The sequence below is a fragment of the Bolinopsis microptera genome, chromosome 9, assembly GCF_026151205.1.
Source record: "Bolinopsis microptera isolate Bmic1 chromosome 9, MBARI_Bmic_1.0, whole genome shotgun sequence".
Lineage (NCBI taxonomy): Eukaryota > Metazoa > Ctenophora > Tentaculata > Lobata > Bolinopsidae > Bolinopsis > Bolinopsis microptera.
This window is the reverse complement of record NC_087080.1, coordinates 1,833,596-1,856,217: the sequence shown is the minus strand read 5'-3', so window position 1 is coordinate 1,856,217 and position 22,622 is coordinate 1,833,596. Positions and strand designations below refer to the sequence as shown.

General features: G+C 38.7%; 2 protein-coding genes across 2 annotated transcripts in view; both read left to right on the top strand.

The window, feature by feature from the left end:
* LOC134821057 (uncharacterized) overlaps nt 1-22,622 on the top strand; it is a 143,923-nt gene that overhangs the window by 46,704 nt on the left and 74,597 nt on the right. The gene's annotated exons all lie outside the window — the stretch shown is intronic.
* On the top strand, nt 19,981-21,542 carry LOC134820958 (uncharacterized). Its single transcript, XM_063831628.1, has 3 exons — nt 19,981-20,228; nt 20,368-20,448; nt 20,594-21,542. The coding sequence occupies exons 1-3, from the start codon at nt 20,064-20,066 to the stop codon at nt 20,807-20,809; spliced, it is 462 nt and encodes a 153-aa protein (XP_063687698.1). The 5' UTR covers nt 19,981-20,063; the 3' UTR covers nt 20,810-21,542.

The window sequence follows — 22,622 nt, the reverse complement described above, 5'->3', positions numbered from 1 at the left end:
TTTGGTCCTTAGATATATATCACTGTTTCTGGTAGTACACTATAGAACACCGCTCTGTATCGATATGTTCTTCCGTCATATTTATAATACAAATCTCCTCCTCAGAAGATTACGGTGGTTAAGGTGAGTTTGGAATGCTCGACAGACTCTGAATGTGAACTTTAAATAATTTATTAATACTGGTATATTTACTACGTGTAAAGATGACGAAGCTCAACCTTACTATTCTACTATCCTTAAATGTATTTGCTTATTATATTCATGTAATGTTAAATCTATGTCATGAGCGCTTTTTTCTATGAATCATAATATGATTGAATTTGTATAAATTTTCAGTAAGCAACTTCGTTCTAGAATTTGCGTAGAATTCCTTGTTAATTTCACTTTCAGTCATGTAACATCATCGTCGTGCACTGATTTATCACTATCAGATGATAATTGTACTTTTTTCTTATTTTTATTCTTTATGTTAAATAAGATGATAAAGACATGTTTTATTTTGTCTTATTCAAGAAGATTTAGAAAATAAACTAGCCTAAATCATTTGGAAACCCGCCTCCTCCCTCGGCTGATTACGTATTATGTGAACGACCCCTTAAAAGTCTACAACTTTGAGCCGGTCACATATCTTATAAGCGTATAGTCACCTAATAATAGAACTGTAATTTTATTCACGAGGAATAACGCTTCCAGTCACCTCGTACACTTAGGCAACGTTGTCTTCCTAACACTTAAATATTCAAAAACTCTACTACTTGTAATTTCAGACTACAAGAGTCTTACAATCTGACATTTCAAGTAGTCTAGTTTATTTGAATAAAATTACAGTTCTATTGTTAGATGAGTGTAAGTATAAGAGGGGGCTGGGTGCCTGATATGGGACCGGCTAAAAGATATAATAGACTAAGGAAAGAAATTTAGACAAGAATAGAGTCTCTTCTCTCAGTTTAGTTCATTAATATTCAAAAATTCAGACCCGAGATGAAGATTAACTCGTGTACGTATTCTAATGCTGGACCGAATGTAAGGATCCCAAGGGTCCTGGTATTACTATTATAGCTCAGAAAGCCCAGAAAATGTGAGAGTCTAAAAAAGATTTGATGATATCAATCTATGTTTATGCACCTTAATTTGGGGTATTATTGCCATCAGACAGGATATAGTTTATAAAGTTACTAGAAAACCCGTGGTCACAGGGAGGAAACTAATAGTATTTTTTGTTAGTGAGTTTAAATCGCGTCAAAATATCCTACACAACCGAAGATACAGCCGATTAAAATGTTGCTCGAACTAAACACAACGTAATATCAACAAAACCGATTAAAATGCCGTTCGCCAATCATTGCACGTGCACGTGCGTGTAAAAATCCTCGTTACCATGGTTACTTTGCAACCTTTTGCTTTTTGCCGAATTTGCACGTGGGCGGTCGTACATACATACATACAGACAAAAATAATTCTCTGAATTATAGTAGAGATAAGTTGATATCACAGTTTAAGCGTTCTCTCCTGTTACATTTCACAAAATGAAATAGTTCGTTTTTAATGAAGGTAAAAGATGGTACTAATAATATAAGGCAACATAGATATTCTAACATAATACCAAAAAAGGTATTTAAGATTTCAACCAGTAGAACTTAACTTGAAAACCAAAATTTACAATGTTTATTGATTCTGAAAAACTGTGTAGATGCTTAAGTAAAATATACGATTGAGGGTTACAATTTAACCACTGCTAAAATAAAAAGAACACGACGAAAAATGTATATTATTCGTAAAATGTCATTCAATTGGCCTTGGCTAATGGCTACTAGAGCTGTAAAAGTATACGAGAATTCGTACCAGTATCTGACCATTGTGCCACGATAACAACAAACCAAGTTTTACTTAGAGTAATGAAATAAGTTATTAACCACGAAAAACAAAAAGAATATTTTGATTCTTGAAACGTTAAATTTGAGTGAGGCGAAAGTTTTTAAAAGCAACAGCTTCCACAAAAAATTGTTCCTCGTGTTCAGCAATAATCTAAGTGTTTTAAGTGTTCTCAACTGATTCTATAAACTGTTAATTGTTCATACCAGGAGTGATATTTATTCTTCGTCCACAGGTTTAGATATTATCCCTCCCAGTGCAATCCAGCTAGTGCGCTCCCCTGCATGTTCCGGTGCTTGCTGCAGTTGGTGCTGGCAGAATGAGAGGTTGGCTGAAGGAGAGGTTGGCTGAAGGAGAGGTTGGCTGAAGGAGAGGTTGGCTGAAGGAGAGGTTGGCTGAAGGAGAGGTTGGCTGAAGGAGAGGTTGGCTGAAGGAGAGGTTGGCTGAAGGAGAGGTTGGCTGAAGGAGAGGTTGGCAGAATGAGAGGTTGGCTGCAGTTGCTGCTGGCAGTAGGAGAGGTTGGCTGCAGTTGCTACTGGCAGAAGGAGAAGTTGGTTGAAGGAGAGGTTGGCTGAAGGAGAGGTTGGCTGAAGGGGAGGTTGGCTGAAGGAGAGGTTGGCTGAAGGAGAGGTTGGCTGAAGGAGAGGTTGGCTGAAGGAGAGGTTGGCTGAAGGAGAGGTTGGCTGAAGGAGAGGTTGGCAGAAAGAGAGGTTGGCTGAAGGAGAGGTTGGCTGAAGGAGAGGTTGGCTGAAGGAAAGGTTGGCTGAAGGAGAGGTTGGCTAAAGGAGAGGTTGGCTGAAGGAGAGGTTGGCTGAAGGAGAGGTTGGCTGAAGGAGAGGTTGGCTGAAGTCTAAGCCAGTGTGGCCCTTAAAAGTCGTTCAGCACGATGTAGAACATGAACCCGATAATATCCTGAAAGTAAAAGTATAGTAATAAATGTCCAATCCATCAAAAGTATAATAATAAGTGTCCAATCCATCAACTCACTATGCAATGTGAGTCGGTTTTGTGAACAAGATCCCCCTGTCAGCAAATTTAATCATGGCTAAAAAATCTCATGTGATCAATTTCTCAGCCCCTATTCCCCCTAAAACAGCTAACCTGTCTGCTGTTGGGAAGGATGAAGATGTACTACATCCCAAATGTACTACATGAATATCCAAAAAGTCCAGCTAGTGCCCAACAGTAATATTACCCCGCCTGCTGATTTGAATCTTCCCTGAAACACAAGTTTGTTAGAACTTGAATTTTTAACGATGAATGTATTGGAGGTAGCCGAACACTGGGAGACGCGAGATAGTGTCAGTTTGACAATATCAATTAACGTTATTGTTCTTAGTGGCCAGATATTTTTCAAAATTTAGGATCAAACTCACCAGAGTGCGTTGCTGATCGGAGATGTTTCTGGCAGATTTCTTCTCCGCGATGACCTTAGCGATGGGCCCAGAAAGAAATGGCACACAGAAGGGAATACTCTTAGGTCGGATAGAGCTCATCTCACTATCCGTGTTCAGTGAAGAAGAGTTCGCCTGTCGTTAGTTTCTTCGTGAAGATGTCGTAGCCTAAGAACGAAATCAGGAGCGGAATTCCTGTAAATGTAATGTGCGTTCCTTTAAAGTTAATCAAGTAAACAAAGGCGATTCAAGGAATAAATATTAATAAATTCCGTACCGAAAATAGTACGGAAAAAAATATTGATAGTCGACGAAAGAACTTAGATGTCATCTAGAGAGGACCTAGTAAAAATACTAAATGATATTAACACTAACAGTACTGAAATGTCGACATTCCACAACTTACGAGGTTGTACTTTATCACGTACTTGGAGATCTGGGAATCTGAACACCCAACCATTCACCCGAAAGAAAGCTGCCAAAGGTTGGGCATAGTAATACTCCACGCAACCTGCGGAAGTTGGAAGTATGTTGTGATGGTCAATCAATTAAAAAATTGAGTGATTACCAAATAAATTAAGTGATTACCAAATAACCAAAGAAACAACAAATAAGGAGTACCAAAACTGACCTGTTTGATGTGTTAAGTGTCCTCTCACTTCATTCTGGTACAGAAAAAATGGAAACCATTTCTGGGACCGGAACTATGCCAATGCAATTTGAGATCTCAATGGTGCTCATTGGGGGGGAGGGGGGGAGGAGGGGGAATGAGGTGGGGGTTTATTTTAGGGTAAACTTTTAAATTTGTAATTCAATGTTCTATGATAATGTGACAATTTCCAAGAATTTCGTGATTCTTCAAATAGATATATAAACTTCAAATAAAACTATCTATCTGTTGTAGCCAGGATTTGTAACATGGGAATTTAATTCAGATGTCATCAGCTTTTGAAAAAAGTGCTGCTTGAAAAAGGTTGTATGCATCCAAATATTTTTGGGGATTCGCTTCAGAATTAGGGAGGGGGGATAGAGTAAGAGGTGATAGTGGATAGATGCCCCCACATTTGGGGATAGGTATTTACTCCTGGATTTGGGCGTAAGGTAAAACTATAATTATAAACCTTAAGTCCGAATCTGGGAGAAAATACCTATCTGGTATTCTAATACTATTAATGGTATATATACCAGTTATAGAATTAGAATACCAGATAGGTATTTATAAATACACCAGATTCCCCCGAATTTGCTGACGATCGGGAGGTGGAGGAAACAATGACTTCTGAAATTTCAGCCTTTAATCTGTTCTGTCGACTGAAATAATTCGGATTTATTAGTATTAGTACTAGTTTTAATGCGGTATGGTCGACTTATCAATATGCAATACAACGAATCAAGGTTTCATGTGTATCGTATCATTTTCATCATTGTTATGGAAAATATGGATAAAATAGAAATTGATCCTGTTAAAGTCTGCGACTATATCCAACATCAACCAGCTGTGATTGCAGAGTATCAAGGGCACATTCCTCGCTAGGATTAGCTGAAATATTAAACATGATACTAATTTAAATTATTGCAATTAGTAAATAGCAAACATGGAAGATTGGGTATTATTCTAAGTAATAAAATTAATACTTTTTTTAGTCTGACTGTGTCAAACCAAGTACTTACTTACTTGTACTTACTTGAAAAGGTCTCCTCCTAGTCGTTGGAGTGGCCTGCACCACATAGTAACTCCTTTCTCCGGTGTATTAGACCTCTCCAGTGAACCCTGTACTCTCCAGTGAACCCTGTACTGCCGTAATTTTATTGTATTTATGTTGCTTCAGGACGATATATCAAAACTGAGGTCTCCTGAAGCCACTTTTATAAATAATCCATTTCGTGTTATTTAATGCAATAAAAAGTGTTAAACCTTCAACTTACTTGGTTTGTAGCGAACAGTGCATCACTTTGATTAAACTCCTCCTCGAACTGGGTTGAATGCAGCTTCTTATCCTTGTGTCATTCCGCTTCAGTTGAAAGGTTCGTTCCTGCTGAGCAAGGGTCTGAAATAAAGTGTCGTAATATTGTGATATAATAATAAAGCATTAAAACTTTGTTAAAACTTTGGACTGATTTTAAATATTTAATGTTAAATATCTTGTTAAGTGTACTTGGACAAAGCATTGAGGTTCTTGCTGTTCCCTGTACTGTTGAGTTATAAGAAAGGTTACCTTTGTTGCGCTTCCAGGGGCTTCTGAGGACTGACTTTTTGTTTTCATAACTTTCCATTCAGGGAAATTGAACTTAATAATAGTTTTACTTATTTAAATATCTACGTTAGGTTGCAGTATCATGGGGGGGGGGGGGGGGGGGGGTGGGAGAGGAGGGGGTGTGGCGAATAAAGTCATGAAGATGCTTTTGCTATTTAGCAATTTCACTGCTTCAATACCTTGGTTCATACACTTGGGTTCATTTAATTTGAAATTAAATTCTGTTTCTGAGATGCAGGTCACTTTATTGCTCCCTTTACTGAGAGCTCCAGAGTCAGAGCAAGTGACTTCCACCACAGTTCCTGGCATTACTGGGAACTTTGTTGAGGTCTCGATCGTACTTTTCCACTCATCTTTCAGTCCAGTGCAGATCACTGAGATCGGTTTGTATTCATTGTGGTTAAAGTCAGTCAGAAAAATATTGTATGGTGAATAATTATAAAGTAACTAAAATAAAGACTAACGGAGAACATGAAACAGGGCTTCAGTCAAAATCGAGCTAGGAACTATGAAACAGGGCATAGACAAACAGCCCTCTGGAAACAACTCAGCTCCATCAACCAAACCAGCCTCCCCTAACTACCAACATTCCACCAGTAGCAGTACCAACTACCCAATCAAATGGTACAACCCCCAACTGCTCCGCGTGGAACAACGGCCAGAATCAGTGTTCCATCTACTAAATGCACAGTGTCCCCTAAATTCACCAGCACAAGTGGAAAATACCCTTTATTTCTGACACTATTTTAAACAACAAAAATACATTCGAGCCATTTATGGGGATAATAGAAACGTCGCTGAAGAGCTACATTACCGATGCGCAGTTGCAGTTAAATAAATTTTCAGTCTTCAGATCAGATAGAGACTTGAAAAACAATGGAAGTTCATTGTTATACGTTAACAATTCTTATACTGTTTCTGATTACAAAAGTTTTGGCGACAAATTCTGTAATCATCAGGATAGAGGAACTGAACTTTGTGACTGCAACAGTCTACAGACCACCTGACTGTCCTGTGGCTTCGTTCAGATATATATTAGAGCAGATGCAGTTATTAATTGACTCAAGACCTGAAGAAAATCAGGAGCTCTACGTAACAGGAGATTTCAACTTACCCAATATAAATTGGAGCATATTAACTGCCTAACTTCCTAGCTCTCTAGGAAAGAAAGGAACAAAGTCAGCAACCCTTCTCAGTTCTCCTTGACTTCATGTCGAAAACTCCCCCCTTACAAATCATCAACTTACCGAAACGTCGTGGTAACAACACTATTGACCTAGTTTTAACCAATCTTGTATGTAGCCTAGTTCTAGGCTACGCTAGAAAAAATGAAAACTACTATCACAATGTGAAAGAAGCAGAGGATTTCACATACTTTAACCTTAACCTTCACAAAGCAGATGTTGATGCCATAAACAGATCTTGATGCCATAAACATACCTTGATTACGCTAAATCGTTGGACAAGGTGGATCATTCCCTACTTCTTAAAAAGGATAAGTCGTATGGAATACAAGGTAATCTTTACAAATGGATTGAACAATTCCTCCTTGATAGGACTCAGACGGTCATTGTTGATGGAAAACATTCTAGACCAATGCCGGTTATCAGCGTAGTACCACAGGGGACTGTACTCGGTCCAACTCTCTTTCTAATTCTTCTTTACGTCAACGATCTAGATCAGTACGTGAAAGATTCGAAATAAACTTAGCAGCTTTGCCGATGACACCCGAATAGGCAGAAAAAAAAATCAACGTTAAACGACTACAATCTTTTTTTAAAAGATCTAAACAGACGCCGAGAACGCTTCACCATCATACATCTGTGGAAAGTTTTCCAGGGTATATCAATATGTCCAATTAATGACCTAGATGTACAGTTCAGAGAGAATGCCAGACTGGGAGTTAAAGATATACTCCCTTCTCTCACCAAGTGAGAACTGGAAGACTCTGGAATGTTCTCCCCAAAATTGTCAATACTCAAAAGACTTTGGCAAGCTGCGCTTGAAGACATTTCTTAGAAAATTCCCAGACATCCTTCCAGACAAGCCGTCTACCCTGGATACAGTGCAGAAAACTTTAACTTAATAATAGATTGGTACAGTCAAGGAGGTGGTCTGCAGAATACGTGATGACCGTGAGGATGCCCAGTTCTAAACCTCTCAATAGGTTCAATAGGTAGGTACGAACGTTGCCGAATAGATTGATTATCTTAAATTTGTATATGCTCTAGTAATGTAGTTAAACGCATATTTTAGGCCTCACCCGTGTTGTTCAAATACAATATAACGTTATGAGTTGCAATGGTTATGTTTCACAGAATATTAAACATGCAGTACAGTGTACTCAAAGCGACAGTTACAAGCTTAGAGAGACAAACTATAATAAGAAGTGGTTAAACGTATTGGTTCATATGAATAAACACAACACACGGCACCATTACGTATTACGTCGATAATCATTTGTAACCATTTGTATTGTATTTCACAAGTAATGCTCTTTTAAAAGTGTTGCAGTATTTACCTGACATATACCTGACCAGTATAGATGTGACGCATAGTGTTGAAGAATAAAATACATGGATTATTCATATGTGTTACATGGTTACAAGTTTTATATAGTGTGTTACTGTTACTATATTTACCTTCTGGTATGTAGTAGTCAGAAGCTGTGTCCGCGGAAGAGAATAAGATCTGCTCCACTTCTCCACTCCAATACATGCTCCAATCAACCTCACTACACGTCTGATCTGACATGGTGAAATCCAGTACTTCTACCTCGTTACAGTGCACCGTTATCCTTGGTCCATCGAACTTAGTGATCTTCCATGTCTTATTCACGTCACTAGGTAGAGAGGGGAGAGAAGAGGAGTCATGGCAGTGGTCGAACCTGTACTCTGGGGAAGATTCGAAAGAGAGTGCGAAATATCCAGCATACCCTCCCGCTGCGGTGTAGAAATACACCCCCATGATCTCCCCACTCCCATCAGCACTGTTAGTCTTGATCTGTAGCGGAGTCCTTATCAGGTTGTGAGGTATCTTTACATCAAGGGTCACTGGCTTCCAATTTCCTGTAAATCAGTAATAGAAATAAATAAATTTTAATAATCATATTATCATATTATCATTCTCAAAGTGCAAATAGTTCGATAGTGTGAGAGTTATAAATTATAGATATAGCTTTTGCTAGTAGTTTAGAGTTTCTAATTTCTATCAATACAAGACGCGTAATCTACAATAGTTCGCTGTCATCAGTATTTGTGTAATATTGTATGTAGATTGTAGCTATTATTATATCATTATCAAGTGCGTGAAATATGCTGATATAATTGATTTGAGACAGTTATTTGGGATTTACAACTGTTACCAAGTTTGTAACTCCGATATTATATATATTATTATTTATGTGATGACTTAAAGTTACGGAGCACAAAGTGCTGATAAGCAGTCGTGAGGCAAGTCTCACTCAGGACACAGGATTTCATGCTATAATTTTTTATCGTTATCGTATTGTATATTTATATTTTGAGCAAGATTATCTGGCCAGTCCCAACCAACCATAAGCTGTTGCATTTGCCATTGATATAATGATTGTGAACGTTGTCAGTGTATTTGTAACACTCTGAATCCGGGTTTAACGAACAAACCACCGCTGAGAACAATACATCTAAGTTGTCTTGATTCTCGGTACACTGGTCAATTTAAACTATTTTATTATATTACATGTATTGCTTGACCAGGAATAACATTACGTATAATATATAATATAACGTCAATAACCATTTGTAACCATTTGTATTGTATTTCACAAGCAATTCTCTTTAAAAGTGTTGCAGTATTTACCTGACATATACCTGATCAGTATAGATGTGACGCATAATGTCGAAGAATAAAATACATGAATTATATATATGTGTTACATGGTTACAAGTTTTATATAGTGTGTTACTGTTACTATATTTACCTTCTGGTAGGTAGTAGTCAGAAGCTGTGTCCGAGGAAGAGAAAGAGATCTGCTCCACTTCTTTACTCCAATACATGCTCCAACTAGAGTCAGTACACGTCTGATCTGACATGGTAATATCCAGTACTTTTACCTCGTTACAGTGCACCGTTATCCTTGGTCCAGCGAACTTAGTGATCTTCCACGTCTTATTCACGTCACTAGGTAGAGAGGGGAGAGAAGAGGAGTCATGGCAGTGGTCGAACCTGTACTCTGGGGAAGATTCGAAAGAGAGTGCGAAATATCCAGCATACCCTCCCGCTGCGGTGTAGAAATACACCCCCATGATCTCCCCACTCCCATCAGCACTGTTAGTCTTGATCTGTAGCGGAGTATTCATCAGGTTGTGAGGTATCTTTTCACGAAGGGTCACTGGCTTCCAATTTCCTGTAAATCAGTAATAGAAATAAATAAATTTTAATAATCATATTACCATTCTCAAAGTGCAAATAGTTCGATAGTGTGAGAGTTATAAATTATAGATATAGCTTTTGCAAGTAGTTCAGAGTTTCTAATTTCTATCAATACAAGACGCGTAATCTATAATAGTTCGCTGTCATCAGTATTTGTGTAATATTGTATGTAGATTGTAGCTATTATTATATCATTATCAAGTGCGTGAAATATGCTGATATAATTGATTTGAGACAGTTATTTGGGATTTACAACTGTTACCAAGTTTGTAACTCCGATATTATTATTTATGTGATGACTTAAAGTTACGGAGCACAAAGTGCTGATAAGCAGTCGCGAGGCAAGTCTCGCTCAGGACACAGGATTTTATGCTATAATTTTATTTTATATTTATATTTTGAGCAAAGATTATCTAGCCAGTCCCAACCATTAGCTGTTGCATTTGCCATTGATATAATGATTGTGAACGTTGTCATTGTATTTGTTACACTCTGAATCCGGGTTTAACGAACAAACCACCGCTGAGAACAATACATCTAAGTTGTCTTGATTCTCGGTACACTGGTCAATTTAAACTATTTTATTATATTACATGTATTGGTTGACCAGGAATAATAATTAATTGGAGATTGTATTGAAATCTTCTGTTGTCAAACTTGTAATTGATAATTGCAGTAAAAAATAAGCAATTCAGGAAAATTACAAATTTTATTGTCATTAACGTGAATAATAGAAGATTTCATATCGAAACTATTGTAATTAGAATTCTGTGAACATAGCTTCGTTTTGACAAAGAGATTTTTTATTATTTATTATTTTATATGATGATCGTGTTCAAAAGAGTAAGGAATGATGAAAAAAAAGATACAGGGGGGCCAAAAGTCAGTACCTATACGTCGGCCTTAATAGCTCAATCACTGAGTGCCCAATTGAGATAATTCTTTCTGGTATGACTTCTACCACCAATGGTTCGAGGAATTTGTCAAATCAAAACATATTCGTGTTCATTTTCTTCAAATGAAGGTTCATTTTCGCATTTATTAAGTTATTAATATTAGATAGTTTGGATAGTCGGATCGAGCCAAGTTCTAGCTTCTCAGATGACCGAGATATGAAGCATAACGAGTTTGTTCATTACGTGTGATCAGGTGATTGGGTTGAGGCTAGATCCGCATTACGGGAATCGTGCAGAGAGCCCAATTACGGTGTCGTAATTGGGTAATCAATGATTACCCGATCAATTTTGCGGGTGGCAGACAACTGAACCCAATTGAACCTAGTTCCCACGCAGTTAACAGGCACCCAATCAGCTTAATTGGGTGACCAATCAGCTTAAATCTCAAAACGACAACTGAACCCAGGTCATATCACAACTGCACCCAAATTGGAAATACGACAACTGAACCCAAGGAAATACGACAACTGAACCCAACGATCGGATTTTCAGATTCTCCTTCTTCGCAGGGGACTGTGGTCATTATCACTATAGGATAGATCATGATCACTGTAATTTAGAGCATTGGAGCCCTGTGCTTACCCCGGTAAAATATTAATACATACATGCTACATGAAGATTGAAAAGGTCTCCTCCTAGTCGTTGGAGTGGCCTGCATCACACACATCCCTTCTACGGTGTTCCACTCGTTTTACTGTTTTAGAGCTAACTGTTATCGACACCTGTCAGCCGCATCCTCGAGAATACAGGCCATCCAGCCTCTACGGAGTCGTCCTCTCAGTCTCTTCCCATAGTTTGGTTTCTAATCCAGTAAAAAATTGGGAAACTGTGTAGCTGTGTCTCTGGCATTCTGACAACGTGTCCGTCTAGCTTTGAAAGTTAGCCTTGTAGATACGGATCTTGATGGGCGATCTTATAGTTCCACTGTTTCATGTCTTCCAAAGCTGATGGAACGCACCATTAGCACGCTGGATACTTGGCTCAGGTTACTTGACTCAGATCTCGTGACTCCTGATGCTTTGGGAGGGCCTGCCATGGTTCAGATCTCGAGCCCTGGGTCGGATCTCGATGCTTGAGGAGCAGTGGATCGTATCCTTTTCGGCACTCTTCGTGAACACGTAAGCTTTTTTTTTTTTTTTTCTTTTTTTTTTTTAAATGAGGAACCTGCCAAACCCCAGGTCCCAGGACACCAGGAGGATACTACCGTCAAAGCGGCTAATAGTACCCTCCGGTCTGTGTTGTACCGAAGAAGCTGAGTTAATCGATCATGACTCGGCTTACCAGCCAAGAGGCAAAATCTGAGCGGCACCAAGGGTTCAAAGAGTGTCATTTCAGCTTCTCCGGTGCTGAATGCCCTGGGGTTTCACATGTTCCGTAGCAAAATAAATATAAAAACACACGCACACAATTTTTTTTATTCTTTTAGATAATACGTACGTCGAATAAAGTCAGTGGATATAGAGTAATAAATTGCACATAAGATGGAGAGAAAAAGGAGAGATACTACTGGTTTTAAATGTGACTCTATATCAATACTAGTAGTGGAGATAACTCCACTGGCTACAACTTGTGAAATAAAGGGTAAAGGTAAGGCACGGCTGTAATTTCGAGAAAATAAATAAACAAGAGTGTATAGTGGATCCAGAACTTTGGGTATAAAATGGTCATCAAGGTATAACGTCTTTAAGGCACCGTATAATATCCGGTTTTTCACACGAAAGCTTGTTAGATCAGATCTCGCGATCGAAAGGCACCTGAGACCTTGTCATCTATTAGTACGCTTGTTATACAGATCGGATCAATACATAAGGAAGAGAGATGGTGGTCACAGTATCGAATCATAGTTGTCTTCAGCAAGTACATCAGCGGACAAAGAGGAGCTCAACTACTTCTGGACACAGACGGTTTCCTCTACACCCGGAGAAAGGATCGAGATACCCCTACTACCTCTACTTGGAGATGCCAGAAGTACAGAATCAAGAAATGTCCTGCTCATGTATTCCTTGACCATGGAGATCAGTCCTTGGTCAGCGGTGCCAAACCTCATTCCGACATTGCCAGTACTTATCCTTTGCTCATGGATGTGGTACACTACTTTGAACGTAGTTATCTTGGTTTGGCTAACTTGACTGGTCCTAGATCCACCCCCAAGTATCCGACTGAGTTTTGGAACCACTTCTGCACCATTATGGTGGATCCTGAATATCCCCGGACCAGTAACATGGTGAAAGGTTTCCACCGTGGTTTCAGGTCAAGGGTTACTCGGGCCAAGCCCACTGTTCAGGAGTATTTCAGGGCTATTCGTGAGCAGCAGGTGACAACCGATTTTCATATCGATCGTCTCGCTGTTGGAGTCACCCCCTCCAAGAGACGGAGGAACACGAGCTCGAACCTTGAGTTATATGATATATGTTCTAAGTTTGACAGTTTTGATACAGTTTTAGAGTATCTTTTTGCCATTGCTAAGTGCTTTGGACACGATGTTACTGCTTAAGCTGAAATATTATGATGACTTTGTGCGAGATTTTAAGTAATAATTATTATATATTTACAATTACCTATTAAAATTAACATTAATGAAATATTGTCTCTGTTTTGTCTGTCTTTTGAAATTATAGCACTAGAAACCAGGCAGCAGCTAAACTAGAACGGTATTTGGAAACCTGTTAAACTGTTAGTGATTTCTAGTGACGATTGGGTTCAGTTGTCGTTTCAAAGTTAATTAGGTAGTCTGATTGGGTTTATAATTATTTTCCCAAGCTACCCTGTCTAGGAAAAGTCCAAATTGGGTTCAGTTGTCCGGTAGCCATTTTTGCTAAAGAGATAAACAAATTGCTTGATAACTTCTTCATTTTAAATCCGTTTCGCACCATCTTTTCAGATTATATTCCGGATTTAATGACCTATTGCATTATTTTACAATGGAGTCTCTAACATGTTCACAAACACCAGTATAAGCTATTCAATTTTGATTGGGTGTGGCCCCCAAAAATCGAATTTTCAAATTTTAGTGACGGAATCCTTAACGGGTGATACTCTGTTCCTTACTCGTTCCTTACTCGTCGCGCGTCCTGGTAGGTTGTAAACCTACAACGGAATCCTTGAACAAGTAGGTACAGTGTGCCATCTGCAGAGCAACAACTCTCAAATATAAAACACGGCGGTGGTATAAGACCCAACGTATGGGTACTGACTTTTGCCCCCCCCCCCCCCCCTGTATTAGAACGTTATAGCATAATAATGCTATTCAAAAATAGTGCACCGTTTATTACTTCTCCAATTATAGGCATGCATAGTCGTCAGTCTTATGTATTATATACTTATATAGGGTTATTAATAGGATACGATAGCTATATAATATTAATATATTATGTGCGATAGATACAAATAATTATTTGGTGAAAAAACAAAATTCTTACCTTCATTCGTATCAGCACTTGCAGTCCCAAATAGGAAGAGAAACGAAAACAATTTCAACATTTCTATTTTTAGAAGGTTGAAGATTTATTCAGAAATATTCAGATTTATTTAACATTGAATAAAACTGACAATGTTTTACTGTATGAGGCATAATTTTGTTAAAACAAGATGAATATTTCATTAATATTGCAGAAAAATTTAGGAATAGAGAGGGACACAGGGACACAGGGACACAGGGACACAGAGACACAGGGACACAGGGACACAGGGACACAGGAACACAGAGACACAGGGACACAGGGATACAGGGACACAGTGACACAGTGATACAGGGACACAGGGTCACAGGGACACAGGGACACAGGGACACAGAGACACAGGGACACAGGGATACAGGGACACAGTGACACAGTGATACAGGGACACAGGGACACAGGGACACAGGGACACAGTGATACAGTGACACAGGGACACAGTGATACAGGGACACAGTGATACAGGGACACAGGGACACACGGACACACGGACACACGGACACACGGACACACGGAAACACGGACACACGGACACAGGGAGGTTAAACTTAAAATAATTAGATTTAAATAACTAAATAACTATTATTAGATAAAGTTGTAAACAAGGAATTGTTTAAAACGAACGTGCTAAATCACTCTACACTCTAATAACAAGAACTGTAACGATAAGAACGATAAGTATTTTGGAAGTTACTAGAATGAGCTACAGAGTTATTAAGACGCCATTTTAATACACTCATACAGCACTCAGCAGTATGTAGCGACAGATAGCGCTAAATAACTCTAGATAACGCTAAATAGTGTCAGATAGCGCCGATTAGTGATAATAACGCTAACTAATGACAGAGGCCGAAAAGTCGAAAATACATGACGTATCTTGTTTTATAGTGAGTGGGGACTTTCATTTTCAATTCGTCCTCTGCTCAAGAGAGCGGAAAAACATAAAATAACGCTATAAACCGTCGGACATCTTTTCGATATCAATAGATCGCGCTAGATAGCGTCCGATAGCGCTAAGTGCGCAACATCTAGTGACAGTGTTATTTTATATATAGCGCTATCGCTGAATTTCGTTCAATATCACTGACCTTGAGAATCTCATTATGAAACAATAAAAGTAACACGAAATATAAGTGCAGGTATTGGATCAATTTGAGTAAACTGGAGCAACAATCAACGTACAGCTAAACTCTATAGAAAAATCAGGAGTATCATCAACATCTATTAAAACCTAAAAAGTCCTTTGAAAAACTTTACCAGGAGACAATCTTTCCAAACCTAGCGAGTGTGTTTGGAAACATTTCCGTAGATGCATTGAAAACAGCTGAACTTGATTCGTTATTAATCGTATGTCACGCTAAATCATATAAGTCTGGTAAATGTGGACGAATAACGACATTGTGGACAATGCGACATAAAAAGATTAACAAATTGTTATAATCATAGTATGTTGCAGGAGGTGACCGGGACATGATTTCAGGCCTGACCGGGACCGGGACCGGGATACAAAATGTGACTTGACCGGGACCGGGACCGGGACCGGGACTGAGATCCGCTGAAATTATCAATTTACCGGGACCGGGATGAAAAATGTGAATTGACCGGGACCGGGACCGGGATAGCTCAAAATTGCCAATCCCGGTACCGGGAATTCCGGTCGATTACTGGTTAATTCATGATCATAATTTATTACTCAAACTTGTTTAGCAATTTTAAACATTGTTGTATTTGGCTTAGAGGATGTTTAAAGATGAAATTCACAATGAATGAAAGGAAAAACTTAAAATCACAGTGAATGAAATTATGTAAAAGATCCCGGTCAAAATCCCGGCAAATTTGAGTGATTGACTGGGACCGGGACCGGGACCAAGAATCCCGAATTAACCGGGACCGGGACCGGGACCGGGACCGGGACCGGGATCATAAATAAATAAATCAGCATTTGACCGGGACCGGGACCGGGATAGCTCAAAATTGCCAATCCCGGTCACCTCCTGGTATGTTGATATACGTTTGTTCGAGTGGTAAAAATGGTATGACTATAACTCATCTCCCTTACTCTAACACTCAGTGGCGCAACGTTGCCTGTTACGCTACTGCTAATACTAAGCTGAGAGCTCGGTCTCTGCCTTACCATAGTCTCATGTGTGCTGCGTGATTCGTGGGTCACGTGATCAGCATTGGCCAAGTCCCGGTGACGGTAATCTCTTTCTGCAGAAGAGTTATAACCGTATGAGCTGATGACTTGTCACTTGGGAGAGACCGAGCAACCTACCAATGAATAAGTCAACAGCTTGTGAAACTGCGAGGGGACCTTTAATGTAGATTTAAGAAATGCAGTAAAAGATTTCAAGGCTTGAAGCTGAGATTTTGTGCAGGCATTGTTTTCCGATGGGTAATCGACGATTAACTTAAAATAGCTCATCGAGAATGGGCGGAGGGGGGAAAAGATTTCAAGGCTTGAAGCTGAGATTTTGTGCAGGCATTGTTTTCCGATGGGTAATCGACGATTTACTCAAAATAGCTCATCCATCATCGAGACTGCGAGGGGACCTTAAATGTAGGTTTAAGAAATGCAGTAAAAGATTTCAAGGCTTGAAGCTGTATTAAACTAAACGATTTGAATCTATGGGAGGAACATAATAGAGGTGAACAAAATGCTGTTATAAAGGTCAATTCTTGTAGCTGAGATTTTGTACAAGCATTGTTTCCCGAATCCCGATGGCCGATGGGCAATCGACGATTAACACAAAATAGATCATCGCTGAATGGTTTTTGGAGATCGACGATCCTTGCATGTTATAAGAAATGTTGTTATAAATGTTTTGAAATTGAGATACCTGCCTGCCTACATCTCTGCCTGCCTGAAATAAAAAATTAAGCACAATTAAAAGTTGGCATGCTCCGATAACTGATATTGAACCCAGGTACCAATCCTGTGCCGATCACCAAAATCACATGACACTATATTTGCCTATATTACATTCCTAGGCCACATGCATACTGTCCTGATATGCTTATCTATTGTTTAATTTTGTTATCGCGTCACTCCCATTTGTAAACGGATATCGTTATAATTATCATTTATCAGATAGGAGATAAGTCACTAGTTTAACTCATGAGTGTGAAAGTAGAAGAAATCAGAAATGGTAAATTAATCGAATCACAATAAATTTAATAGTGATATGAGGGTATCCCTTCTATATATCCCTTAATACATAAATAAATGTTATAAATAGGGGGTGCACGATAAAAATAAACTTGCTCGGATTTTAAAAATTTTTGTACTACTGTTTTCTAGAAGTAGAGACTGTGAGAATTTTCACAATACCAAATTTGTTATACCTTTTTGGAAAGATCAGTGAGTTTCGCCTAGGTGCCATATTTGATGGTGCGCGGCTTTTGGAGCAAAAGTAGCTGTAAAAATGTGTAAAAGTCCCGTAATTTGACCAAATTTGTTGATTTTTGTCGTATTATTCGGATATATCTTAGGTTCCTTGAATAAGATCATTCTGAAAATTAGCGACGACCTTCCAATAGGGCTTTCACAACTGTCCGAAAAATTTGGTGGATATCGGAGTTGATATAGTGTTCAAAATGGGGCAAAATACGCTGCTTTTATCTGTAACATAATGTCTGATGGTTGGATATGCTTTAAACTTTTCGGACACTTTCCTTGTAAGTCTATGAGTAAGCTTACCGATTTTTGTTGCAATTGGAGGTCGGGAAGGATACTCAATATTTATTTGTTCGAAGAAAATTGTGCTGGCCGAAATTAGCGCTAAAAAACCATCCTCAATCCTACAGTCGGCACGCGCGGCTCACTGTCGATGGCGCACTACCTATTATAAATAAACAATATCTGAACAATGCGCATCATAGCGGAAGACTGAACATTGTTGTTGGGCCCTCTGAGGCCTATAAATGATATATAGAACTGAAAAGGTTTCAGGCCATCACTCGTTGCAGCAGCAGTCAGCACCCCCAGACACGATCGACATTTCAAAGTTTGGGCAGAAACTCCATGGATTGTTTTACTGGTGGCGGTGGCTTTTATGTTTTACAAATTCGCTCGCCCAAAAATGTCACGTGACTTTGGTTTTATGGTTTTGCAGCCGTACAAAACGGTTTTACATAAACCCTAATCCCAACCCTAACCCTAACCATAACCCCGAAGCTATCCATAACCCATTAACCCTTACCACAACCCTAACCCTATACAAGTCCAAAACAATCGAATTCATGTTTTACTAGCCTGTCACGTGACCAAAACAGTTTTTTGCCCATAACTCTCCAGGGAAGCATTTTTACCCTACGTCATGGTTGTCATACGTTGTATGACCCGCCGCGCACGAAGTGCGCGGCTCCCCCTGTATCGTCGAAGCGACAGTGGGGGTCACCACGTGATACAAATACAGTTTACTGGGCGGCGCTCAGCCTGTCGTTCCGCCGAATCTCTATTCGGTTTATGAGCATAATCATGATAGGTTATAAACCTACAAACAATTAAGTGCTTTTGCCTTGACCATTGTTAATGGTCTGACCCGGCGCGCGCTACTTCGTAGCACTTGCCATCGGGCCATTTCGAGAAGAAAGCGGCGCGCGCTACTTCGAAGAAATTTAGACGAGTAACATCCGTCAAGCTTTTGCCACGATACAGTTAGTGAAACGACAATTCACAATTAACGGGTGATACTCTTAAAATATTTACTGGGCCGCGCTCAGCCTGTCATTCCGCCAAATCTTTAATGAACATAATAGCCTGGGGTCCTCAGGTAAGTAAAATATCTGTTCCATATAATATACAGGACCGTCGACGAGTCCAACTCGGCGCGCGTCCTGGTAGGTTGTAAACCTACAAATTCACAATGGGGATCACGACGTGATTGGTGATACAAAGCAATCCTTAGAAGACGATTTACACAAGTATTTTGAAAGCTCCTGCTAATAAACTCCTTTCGTATCACTTATATGTTTTAAATATCCCGCTCCAAATCCTTAAAGTTAGAAACTTAAATTAGATCTAAAAATATTCTCTTAAGACAGTTTACTCGTTCATAAACTTATATTTACATATATATAAAACATCAGTGCATTATAATGTTAGGAATTTTCCTTTTAAGTGCCCGTTATATTTTAAAATTAGCTCGGTACTGCTGTTATATGTTGTTATGGACTTCAGGTTTTTGATGATGACGAGCTTTTATAATTTTAGGTCAGGCACAAGTTGCATGTATATATTGTACATATATAGTTGCAGAAATGTTACAGAAGGTCGGGTTACACTATATTCTATATATAATATATACGTGCAACTGTATATGTACAATATATTCACTGCAAGGTTTGTTGCTCGCGTATTAATTTCAACGCCGCGCGTGGCTGGAACGCCTTAAACATCAATTCACTGTGCTTTCGGCACTGGATAACTTATTCTATTTTTGGATTCCGCCAGCTAGAGACAGGAGAACAAAGCTGAGTGTGTTGGTCAATTATTGTAGTGCTTTATGCTGGAGTGTGAGTGAAGTCTTGTGAGTGTTAGTTTTGCAATAAATAAATACTGTCTTTGTAAGTTTGTTTCAGTTGCTAATACAATTATACTGATTTATATTTTATTTACGATCAATTGACCAGTTCTTTCCTGTCTAGGTATATGCTCACGCGATTTTAGAAGCTCCGTCTTTTTATTTTTTAGTCCTACGAAGAAACAAGTTAAACATGGCACCAAAGCCTATCTGGGGGGCTATCAGTTCTTACTTCTACCCTGAAGTCGATGAACCTCAGACGGCTCTGAGCCCAGTCCCGGCCGCAAACGATAATATCGATGAGGATGGGTGGATGCTTGTTGGACCAAAGAGAGCACCTTCACCTGATGCCGATGAGGTAAAATATAGTAACCATCGCATTAAAAGTTTGTTAAATGTATCCTTGATCGATGAAATGAGACTTATTTCTCCGCATTTATCAGACTATTAACAAATGAATCCCATACTACTATCGAAACTCAATATTTCATCCTCAGGTTGGCTCAGTGATAATGGTCAATCACGGCTGCGAATCTGATGACGAGGAACCCTGCTCGAAGAGAATTTGTGAAGAGCAGGTAATTACAATCTTCACGAATTACTCAAATCATATTAAATTCGATAGATATAACAGATAAAATAGTATAGTAACAGACGTATTTTCAACAATTTGAAGTGAATCTCATTACCAATACCCTATCAATCACACTTTATTAATCGCAGCAATTGGAGAACGTTTCTGAGAAGGAACACGTGGTTAAACACGTCAAACAGCTCAACCTTGTTGAGCAGATGCTGTTCCAGCACACTGCTGCTGCCTCCGCACAAAGGGCCACCAACCCCAAGAACTCCTGGAAGGCAAGAAACTCTACCTTCAACAAAACCAAGCAGAACCGCATGAGAAGCGCCAACCGTAACCCTGGCCGACGATCTTGTTAGTTTCAATTTAGTGTCTAATTGTCCTTTTATCTCCGGACGTTAGTTTTACTCGGACTGTGGCGGCCAAGCTCGGGCTTCGTTTAATATCGGGCTCAAAATAACAAAAAAATTATTAAAATGATCAGAAAATGTGTGAAAATAGTACTTTTTATCTCGGAGTTACTCTAGTTACGATATATCTTGAGCATTCGCACATCGGATTCAGACGTTGTAACAATTTATTTCACCCTTTTTGTTTCGTTTGGCTGGCTTGCATGATTGTTTTGGGCTAAGAAGACAGAGAAAATCCCGGCCAAACAATCTTTAGGTTTAATTTTCCCTTGCCTAGACTCTGAATTGAATTGTCTATATAAATTGTTGGTTATATATTATGAACTTGCTTATGTATAATGCTGTATTTGCTGTAAGATATTTCGAGTATGAATTAGATTTTTTCATGTTATGTATTTTGGTGTACAAACTATTAATTATTACAATATTATAAAATATTTTTACCCTGTTGATTGTCAAAGACTGTACATATTGTTTTATTTTGGAGGCAAGGGATTCATTTATCAAGATTTGAGCAGATTGTTCTTGAATTCTGTTTGGAACCATTAAAACTTTCCCTTTTCGTATATATTTTCAAATTATTATCTACCATTCATGTTTATTAATATGAATATGAATATGAATACTTGAATAGATTGTAAAATTGAAGTAGAAAAGTTTAAACTCGGCAACTTAAATTCAACTTTGCAGTTTTTCTGGCTTCATACCGGACATCAGCAGATCAACATGCACCAAATTTAGATATCTACCATCAGTGTGACCAATAGAAATCCAACCCTGGTATATCAATAGTCCATGCAGTTTAAGGTGATGACAATTTGATAAGTCACGTGACTGCTGAACACGTGACTTATAAGACGTCAAAATGACGTTTGGGCCCAGTTTAACATTATATTCTGAATGTATTAAATATCTGGTGCGTTACTTCAAAGGTCTTGCTCAACTATTGAAATATAACGCCGAACATCACTTTTCTACTAGAACTTGAAAGAAGAAAATAGTCAATTGGTTTCTGGACAACTTCACTACACGATTTGCTCTCACTTGACATTATGAATTTCAGACACTCATTTCACCACATGAAATTTAAAGTTTTCATTAAACCCTACATAAGGCTAATAGTCGATCCCAAGGATTTACAAGCCTAACATCTGTACTGTCTGTCTTATTAACTAATACATTGATATAGACGTGATGACACAATATCTGTACAGACTAGCAAACTCACTCCGACCAAACAGTATTTAAATTAGTTCAGTGTTAGGTCAGTCCGGCGAACTTGCTTGGCTGGGAACTTGGTCAAAGGGAACTGATTTCTAGACATCGAAATCATATCTGACGGTTTTTTGGATGTTATTAGGGGATTAGTCTTTGGAATAATGTTGTGATAACAGTTGTCATACTGTAACACATTTTAAGATGTCTCGGACAGTAAAACAATCTTGAATACCAGTTAATTAAGTTTCAGAGAAAAGTTAGCAATTCTCTGAAATTGAGTCCTAAACGTCTTCAATGATTGTTATGTTCATGTTCCTAATGGGACTTAAAACAGATTTCTGCTTACATCTAAGTAAGTGTGACGAAGTGAGGTCGCATCAGATTTGTTGGATTTTGCTATTTCATAATGCCTGTATTGAATCTGTAACTAATTGTAACAACAATCACACATTGGGTGTTGGCTACCGTTTGTGAAATTGTGAAATCCAACAATAAACCATTGTTGATTCAACAATGGTCCATAATCAAATTTGTCTTGGTAAAC